The sequence below is a fragment of the Carya illinoinensis genome, chromosome 11 (genome assembly GCF_018687715.1).
Source record: "Carya illinoinensis cultivar Pawnee chromosome 11, C.illinoinensisPawnee_v1, whole genome shotgun sequence".
Taxonomy (NCBI): domain Eukaryota; kingdom Viridiplantae; phylum Streptophyta; class Magnoliopsida; order Fagales; family Juglandaceae; genus Carya; species Carya illinoinensis.
Window position 1 is genome coordinate 8,527,285 of NC_056762.1, and position 10,216 is coordinate 8,537,500.

A 10,216-nucleotide genomic window follows, 5' to 3' on the forward strand; every position below is an offset into this window, starting at 1 on the left:
TTTTCAATAAGAATTATTTTATTCTCAAATTGGCATGTAAATCTCACAATTCATATTGTATAAAGGACACCATACATATCACTTAAATTTTAAGATTTGATTTGTAATATTTAAATTTTAAAATTTATTTTCTAAATTAAGTCTATAAACATTTTATTAGTTATACTCTACATTTCGATTTGAGAATATAGTAATTGTTTCCACAAAAACATTGGACCCCGTTTGGACAATTAGAATATCTTACAATCTACGAATATTAGCGAAATATTTTAATTTAAGATATTTTATTAGATTTTTAAAAATAAGAGAGAAAAATTAAATAAAAATATTATCAAGTTAAAAATTTATTTGAATATTATTTTTATTTTAAAATTTAAAAAAGTTATATTATTTTTTATATTTTATTTTAAAAAATTGTAATAATTAGATAATAATTAAATAAAAAAATTAAATATTTAAAATTGTAAAATTTTTTACATTTGAGTGATATTTACATAAAAAAATATACAAGAATACTTGAGAAAAGTTATGTTTCCTCACCGACATAAGGTTTTCTACAATATTTAAGAACGCGTTTGAAAAAGTCAGTAAGTAAAAGGTGATTAATTTTTTTGGATGATGAAAAGTTCAAATTTTATTTTATAAAAATTGATATCAGCTAAAAAAATATTTAAAAATTGATTTCCACGATGAATTATGGGATTAGAACAATTTGTTGAACCTGTTCTTCAATTGGGTATTTGTAGATTAGAGAAAATAATGAGACAATTTTAAAATTTTTTAAGATTTTATACAAACTTGGAAATCTTAAATGTAACGATAGAGCTAAAATGAGAATCTTTATGAATCTGAAAGAACTATTTCATCCCTTTATATGTCATTGAGCTTTGTTATATGTAAATTGATACATTACATGTTATATTTTTTTATTTTTTTAAATTAATTAAATTTTTTTATTCATTATCTATATACTAAATATTTAATAAAGTAATGTGTGTATACTTAAAATTTTTCTTATAAAAAATTGGAATTACGTTTATTACACAAAATGTGTCACGTCAAACGGCAGGTACAGGCTATACAGCTCACACGCTTACGGCACCAAAACCCTTGTTTCCACGTTTAAACAATGAAATTTCTCTACAGTTTACATTTTTCAAACGTTACGGAAACGACCAACGACTTTCCAAGTCTCCTGGAATGTGAACATCATTTTCCAGGAAAATAAATTACCTGGAAGTTGCCATCTAACTAATCATGACACCATAAGAAGAAACATAACAAAATTTAAAGAAACCTCGAGGAGCAGCTAAATTTCCCCATCATGGTGTGGAAACCTTGGAGGCATTAACAAGGCAGTAAGATTCCGTACCTTTTCCTAAAGGACTTAGAAACCTTATATGTATGGTGGATAGCGTTCCTCATTTTAAGCCACCTTCTGCAGTTGCTTGTCCACTTAACATGGGGAATACTGTGGAAGATAAAGCAGCCAGCCCCATTTTGCTTGTTGCCATTCTTATATGTCGGAGAGTACTGGACTGGATCCTAATATTTGAAGACTTTTACTTGAGTTTTCTAGGTATAATCCAATTCTTCACATACTTTCTTCTTCGTGTATGGAAAGTTTGTGTTGAATGTACAACCACATGTGCAGAAGCTCCAACTCAGAAAATTTCCAGCAATGGAAATGGTACAGAATCATCGACCCCAAAACTATTTTCTTGGGAAAATGTTGATGATGATAATAAATTGTCCATCGGAGAAGTAAAAATGATGATGGAGAAACTGGGAACCTCATGTGACGTTGAGGATCATGATAATTATGAAGTTAGAGTGGGCCCAGATGAGATTGCAGCACTGTTTGAGGAGGAGCCAAGCCCAGAGGAAGTGAAAGAAGCTTTTGATATGTTCGATGAAAACAATGATGGGTTCATTGATGCAGGGGAGTTGGAAAAAGTCCTATCCACTCTGGGAATCTTGGACCATTTGGAAGCAGATCAATGCCAAAAGATGATTAGCGTGTTTGATGAAAATGGAGATGGACGGGTCGATTTCAATGAATTTGTTAAGCTGCTGGAGTACAGCTTCTGCTGACATCCAAGCAGTCACCAATAAAAAAATAAAAAAAGAGCCAGTAGAACCCTGCATATCCTTTGGTAAGTGCTAGCATACACCCAAAAAAAGAAAAGAGTGCTTTGGAGTGTTTTCATTTACAGAATTGTTTTGAAAATGAGTTTTTGAAGGCATTTTAGGGTATTTCAGAGTTTTGGAATGTTTTGATAACCGTTTTGTGATATGTTTTTAGTGGTGTATTTTGAGTGAAAAAAAAGGAAAAAAAAAAAAAAAAAGAGTTGAAACAAATGGTGCAGGGATCTACAAACACCACATAAGCAAATGGTGCAGGGATCTACAAACACCACATAAGGTCTTGGAGAGACCTCCGCGGCCCCCTCGATGAATATCTCTCTCTCCATGAGGCAGCCTCAATGTAATGAGGGGGGTATACTCCTCCCTCACAGCCCACAGCGTGGCAAAGTGGTTAGACACAATCTACCCTCCTATCTCACAGCCCAACGCTGGCGGAAAGGAGGCGTTTCCCCTTCATAGCTCACACACATTCTATTTGCTACATCTTTAATCAAAGCTGTTTTGAGAATTTGGTTTTAACAATTATTTTGGCAGGTCTGTAGGGCAAAACCATTCTCAAAACAGAACGGTTTCTTAGTGGGTATCTTCTGTATTTTTTGAGCTTTAGCTTTATGCATCGTTACTACAAGTTTGTGATTACTCAATTTAAAGTCTGAATAATATGCCAGATTTGCAGCACACATCTTTCAAAGTGTTGCCTACACTTGCTTTCTATATTTTAACACATCAAGGCAAACATCACTGAGGATACAGAGGCATGCCACCTTAACTAATAACTAGAGTTTTGACTTTGTTTTTATAGCGAAAAGAGGTCTCACAAATGTATTGACCGGCTTGCAAACTACATACCTTTTGGCATCGAGAAATACTTTAATCACAAAGAAACTACACAAAAATAAACTCACAAACTGATGTGATATGATGCAGTACGTCAGATCGTAAAATTACTTTTATTATAAAGTAGATCCAACAAATCATATAAAGCGACATCAGTTTTTAGATTTATTTTTATGTAACTTTTTTGTGTATGCAGTACTTCTCTATGGCATATACCTAAAGACTAGTGTTATATGTCATTTTCATCGAAATAAAAAGCAATATGAGGGAAAAGAAAAAAAAAAAAAAAAAAAAATTCTCTTTTAAATTCTTATCCGAGCTGAAGGGGTTTAGGTGCAAAGCCGGTAATCGTATGAAATCATATAAAATTTTCAAATACTATTAAATACTACTCATTTCACGTTTATATCTCTTTTTTATTTAAAGTTATCAAGTTTAGACAATCTGTTTAAGAGAATCTTGGTCCTATCATATAAACATCACCCTACTACTAAAGTAGCAATATGACCTTGTTCTTATTTCTCATGCACAAAAAATGGAGACATATCTGTTTCTTTTCCATCTCATGAGAAGAAGAACAAAAAACAATAGCAAACTCAAAAGCATAACATTGCTAAAAGGGCAACACAAACTCCGCTAAAGATAGCTTTCCAACTGATATGAGAAAGTCTCTACACAATAAGCAATTCACTTCAACAGTTCCACAAAAAGGGACAGTTCTGGGTTCATAACTTAAAAGTGAAAAATAATGAATTATGCATCCAATGAAGCAATTCATAGAGGAACCAACAAGCATCATCAGTCTCTGATTCTTAAGGTGAAAATAATGTTAGAAGAGCTCGTGCTACATCTTCGGTCCCGAGATTAACAATTTTTTTTTTTTTTTTTTTGTATATTCTTCAATATTTTTTTTAAAAAAAAAATCACAACATCATTAAAAAACATTTTCTTAATCATCACTAAGTAGAAAAAATAAAAAAAAATTACCGGGACCATATCTCGGTGAGCCTAGCATTTTTCATGTTAGAACTCTCATTGCTTTCGATTCAGTTGCATTGATTCTGTTTAATTTTATTTCGAATAATATGCAATCCAAGCATTGTGTTTCTTTCTCTAAATTGGATTTTCCAATTCAAATAGAGAAAATTGTTTATTTAACACAAATGAGACTACACCTATTGGGAGCTTTTTAACACGGTAATTACAAGATAATAATATCTCATAATAATAATAATTTGCTTTAGTTACCAAGGTGAAAAGGAGTTGAATAATTATAAAATGATTCACAACATTATTGACATTTTGTTTGCTTAGTAAATAAAAATGTTAGATATATTGTTGAACCCAAGATTTCAAGTTTTGTGTAATTATATATTTACACATGGATTTTGATGATAACAAATGAATTCAAAGAATAAAGAAGTCTCAAGCTCAAGTTGTCTACACAATGGAGTCAAGCACATCAAGGAAACAAGTACGAGCAAGAAGGGAACAAGTTCACATTAAAATTATAGAGTAATGTTGTAAATCTCTTCAAAATTCGAAATTAGGATTAATACTCAAAATTAATATTTTATCATAAAGCATTAAAATACATTTTCCACATGTGCATGAATATTTTTAAAAATTAAATTTGAAAATTTTGAAAGATGATTGATTGTCATCTTTTGCATGTGCATGCCTTGATTAAAGGGTTGAACTTTGAAAATATTAAAGATGATTGATTGTCATCTTTCACATGTGCATGTTTTATTTGAATATTTTCAAAAGTGATTGATGCTTTTTTAGACTTATACAAAAAGTAAAAGATTAGGTTTGAATTTTTTGAAAATGAAATTGTGCTCATTTTGTCATATGCCAAAAGTAAAAGATTAGGTTTGATTTTTTTGAAAAAGTGAATGATGTTGTCTTTGACAATTGAAAAAGAAGAACCTTTTATTTGAATTCTTTGAAAAAGTGAATGATGTTGTCTTTGACAATTGAAAAAGAAGAACCTTTTATTTGAATTTTTTGAAAAAGTGAATGATGTTATCTTTGACATGTGAATCTTTTTAAATTTGAATATGAAGTCTCATATGCCTATAAATAGATCATTTGAGAGCTTCACATTCATAACACCAAGAGCATACAACATTCATTCAAAGCTTTCATTCTCTCTTCTCTAAGCATTGAGCCTTAATCCTTGTTCATTTTGAGAGATATAGTTTGCACTGTATTGTTCTTATTTCACTCATTGAGGAGTGTTTTCTGATAACCTACCCACTATCAGCTCTTGTATCAGAAAAAGGGTGTGTATAACCCTTGTGTGTGTAGAAAGTATTCTACACGGGGAATAGTTGAATCACCACGTGTAAAGTGATTGCAAGTGTAGAGGGTGTTCTACACGGATCCTTTGTAGCGGTATTGTTCAAAGGTGTAATAGGTTTCTATCTCTACCTGAAGGAGGTTGAATAGTGAATTTGGGAATCCTCAAGGGGTAGCTTGAGGCGAGGACGTAGGCAGTGGGGCCGAACCTCGTTAACATACTGAGTTTGCTTCTCTCTTACCCTTACTCTTTATATTTATTGTTATTTCATATTTTGTTTATATTTTATATTATATATTTGATTTATAATTGTTATTTTTTTTTATACAACTCAATTCACCCCCCCTCTTGTGTTAGTCATCTGGGCAACAATTGGTATCAGAGCTAAGAGCTCTATTATAAGATTAACTATCTTTTGAATTAAGATCTTATGGCTAACATTGCAGCTTCATTTGGTGAAGGTCAATCTAGCAGTCAGCCTCCACTCTTTTGTGGAGATAATTACTCATTCTGGAAAGTTAGAATGAGAATATTTCTTCAACCTCAAGGTAGAGAAATCTGGAAATGTATTGTAAATGGACCTTATATTCCAACAAAAGTGGTTGATGGAGTAAAGGTCAAAAAGGAAGAAGAAGAGTTTGATCGTGAAGACGATAGACTTTATACTTTAAATTTAACTGCTATGAATTTATTATATAACGCTCTTAATGGAAATGAGTTTAATAGAATAATGAATTGCGCTACGGCAAAAGAAATTTGGGATAACTTGGAAGTAACTTATGAAGGAACTTCGCAAGTCAAGGAATCAAAAATTTATATTCTTACTCATGAATATGAAATGTTTAAGATGAATGATGATGAATCTATTTCTAGTATGCACACTCGTTTTACTAACATCATAAACAGCTTGACAGCTCTTAGCAAAGTTTATTCCAAGGTGGAGATAGTAAGAAAAATTCTCAACTCTTTACCAAAACGTTGGGAATCAAAAGTTACAGCGATTATTGAAGCTAGAGACCTCAAGAAGCTCGAAGTCAATGAACTCATCGGGTCACTTATCACCCATGAGTACACATTGAAAAGAGGAGAAGAAGAAGAAAAGCCAAAGAAGAGCTTAGCACTTAAAGCTGTTCCTCATGAAAGTGAAAGTGATGAAGATGAGGAAAATGACGATAAAGATAAAGAAGTTGCGATGATAACAAGAAAAATTCAGAGGTTCTTGAAGAAAAATAGAACTCCTCCGAGGAAATCCTTCAAAAAGGTTTCCAAGAAAGATTCAGGTAAAAATGACACTTTAATTTGTTATAAATGCAATAAACCTGGTCATATCAAGCCAGATTGTCCTCTGCTAAAGAAAGATTGAAACAAGGGCAAGAAAGCAATGAAAGCTACATGGGATGATGATTCAAGTAGCTCAGATAGTGAAGCAAGCAATGAAGAATCAGCAAATCTTTGTCTTATGGTTAAAGATGACATTGAAGTAACAAATCTTGATAATATTGAAAATCCTTCATATAAAGAATTGCAAAATGTTTTAGAAGAGATTTATGAGGAATTTGAAAAATTAGGTATCAAGTATACTGCTTTGAAAAAGAAAAATTCTTCTTTAACAAACGAAATTGAAATTTTAAGAAAAGAAAGTATCATTTTGAAAGATGAAAATCTTGAATTGAATAAAAAGAAAACCGATTTAGAAAATATTGTTGAAAACTTTACGAATGGAAAAAGAAATTTTAAAAAACTTCTTGGTAGTCAAAGATGTGTTTTTGACAAGGCAGATTTGGGATATATGCCAAAACAAAAATACAAACCTTATAAAAATTTCTTTGATAATCATTCTACTTCAAAGACTAATATTCAAAATTCTTTTCATAAAAATAATTTTGTCAAAAAATGATATTATTATAATCATTCAAGTTTTTCATATATGTCACATGCTATTTGTAATTTTTGTAATAGAAATGGTCATAATTATCATACTTGTCCTATTAGAAGAAATCATACAATGACTATTAGGGCCATATGGGTACCTAAAAATCTTGTTTCTTCTAATACTAATAAATAAAGGACCCAAAGAACTTGGGTACCAAGAAAAATCATTTTAATTGTTTTTATAGGTATGCATGAAGTCATCCACAAGCAAAAATAAGTGGTTTTTAGATAGTGGATGTTCAAAACACATGACGGGAGACAAGACTAAGTTCTTTGATCTTAGATCTAAAGAAGAAGGACACGTGACATTTGGAGACAACTCGAAAGAGAAGATCGTGGGAATAGGTAAAATTGGTAATGAATCTTCTCTCATAATTGAAGATGTTCTACTTGTTGAAGGTCTAAAACATAATCTTTTGAGCATAAGTCAATTATGTGATAAAGGATTTACAGTTACTTTCAAAATGGATAAATGCATTATTTTGAATGATCATGATTGTAATATTTGTTTTATTACTTTTAGAAACAATAATGTTTATACAATCGATTTTGAAGAAATTACCTCACAAGATGCTATTTGCTTTTCAGCTCAAAATGAAACTAGTTGGTTATGGCATAGAAGATTAGGTCATGCCAACATGGAACTTATTTCCAAACTTTCAAAAAATGATCTTGTGAGAGGTTTACCAAAAACATATTTTCTTAAAGACAAAATTTGTGATGCATGTCAATTTGGTAAACAAACAAAAACTTCTTTTAAAACTAAGAAACATATTTCCACTACTAGACCATTACAACTGATACACATGGATCTTTTTGGACCAAATAAAGTTGCAAGTCTAGGAGGAAAATATTATGCATTTGTTATTGTTGATGATTTCTCTAGATATACTTGGGTCATCTTTCTTGCTCATAAAGTGAGGCACATAATGCCTTTACCAAGTTATGCAAGAGAATTCAAAATGAAAAGGGTTATACTATTTCAAGTATCCGAAGTGATAGGGGAAAAGAGTTTGTTAATAAAAATATTGAAACATTTTGTGATGAAAACGGTTTTGTGCATAATTTTTCTGCTCCTCGAACTCCTCAACAAAATGGGGTAGTAGAGAGGAAAAATAGATCTCTTCAAGAAATGGCAAGAACAATGCTCAATGAGAACAACTTGCCTAGTTATTTTTGGGCCGAAGCGGTAAGTACTGCATGTTATGTTATAAATAGAGTTATGCTAAGATCTAAGTTAGATAAAACCCCCTATGAGCTTTGGAATGAGAAAAAACCCAACATTGGTTACTTTCATGTATTTGGATGCAAATGTTTTATTTTGAATGACAGGGATAATTTAGGCAAGTTTAATGCAAAATCTGATGAAGGTATCTTTCTCGGGTATTCTACTAATAGTAAAGCTTATAGAGTATTCAATAAAAAGACTTTGACTGTACAAGAATCTATGCATGTAGTATTTGATGAATCTAATTCTCCACTCTCCAAGAAATCTATTGATGAAGAAACAGAAGGTATAAATAACACAGAAAGTCTCAATCTCAACAAAGAGAAAACAATAGAGGAAGTTCAACATGGAGCCATCAGGAAAGATCATCAAAATTTAATACAAGATGCAACCAAACAGTGGAAATTTGTGAAAGATCATCCAGTGGAACAAATTTTGGGAGAACCTTCACAAGGTGTAAGTACTCGATCATCTCTTAGAAATATTTGCAATCATACTGCTTTTATATCTCAAATTGAACCCAAAAATATTGATGACGTACTTCTTGATGAATCTTGGATTCTAGCTATGCAAGAAGAGTTGAATCAATTTAAAAGAAATGATGTTTGGACACTTGTTCCTAGACCCAAAAATCATACTATTATTGGAACAAAATGGGTTTTTAGAAATAAGAAAGATGAGTCCAGAGTCATAACTAGAAATAAGGCTCGACTTGTAGCCCAAGGTTTTAATCAAGAAGAAGGAATCGATTATGATGAGACATATGCACCTGTTGCAAGATTAGAAGCTATTTGAATGCTACTTGCATATGCTTGTTATAAAGATTTCAAACTTTTTCAAATGGATGTTAAAAGTGCTTTCTTAAATGGTTTTATAAATGAAGAGGTATATGTTGAGCAACCTCCAGGTTTTGAAAATCATATTTCCCCAAATCATGTTTTCAAACTCACAAAATCACTATATGGACTTAAACAAGCTCCTAGAGCTTGGTACAAAAGACTTAGTGGTTTCTTGATTGAAAAAGGTTTTTCAAGAGGAAAAATCGACACAACTCTTTTCATTAAATATGAAAATGATGATTTTCTTTTGATTCAGATTTATGTTGATGATATAATATTCGGTGCTACTAATGAAAATATGTGTCAAGTTTTTGCTAAGACTATGCAGGAAGAATTTGAGATGAACATGATGGGAGAACTTACATTCTTTCTCGGATTGCAAATTAAGCAAGCAAAAAGTGGGACATTCATCAATCAATCAAAATATATTAAGGAATTATTGAAGAAGTTTGGGATGGAAAATGCTAAGGAAATTGGAACACCAATGAGCCCATCAACTAAACTTGATAAAGATGAATCCAGTAAGCCAGTTGACTCGAAGATATATCGAGGTATGATTGGTAGCTTATTATATTTAACAACCAGTAGACCAGATATTATGTTTAGTGTGTGCTTATGTGCACGCTTTCAATCATCTCCAAAAGAATCACATTTAATTGCAGTTAAGCGCATTCTTAGATATCTTAGTGGTATAATTAACCTAGGGTTATGGTACCCTAAGCACACATCTTTCGATCTAATCAGCTACACAGATGCAGATTATGCTGGCTGTAAAATAGATCGAAAAAGCACTAGTGGAGCATGCCATTTCTTAGGTCATGCATTAATTTCCTGGTTTAGTAAAAAACAAAATTCTGTTGCACTATCTACTGCTGAGGCAGAATATGTTGCTGCGGGTAGTTGTTGTGCTCAAGTTCTCTACATGAA

General features: G+C 31.6%; 1 protein-coding gene across 1 annotated transcript; it reads left to right on the forward strand.

Moving 5' to 3' along the window:
• Positions 1-1,292: 1,292 nt before the first annotated feature.
• LOC122280850 (probable calcium-binding protein CML45) lies at positions 1,293-2,826 on the forward strand. Its single transcript, XM_043091917.1, has one exon. It carries the CDS (start codon positions 1,405-1,407, stop codon positions 2,092-2,094), a length of 690 nt encoding a protein of 229 aa, XP_042947851.1. The 5' UTR covers positions 1,293-1,404; the 3' UTR covers positions 2,095-2,826.
• Positions 2,827-10,216: the final 7,390 nt, after the last annotated feature.

Coding starts and splice junctions, on each gene's coding strand:
- LOC122280850 (XM_043091917.1), top strand. CDS start 1,405: ATGGTGGATAGCGTTCCTCATTTTAAGCCACCTTCTGCAGTTGCTTGT.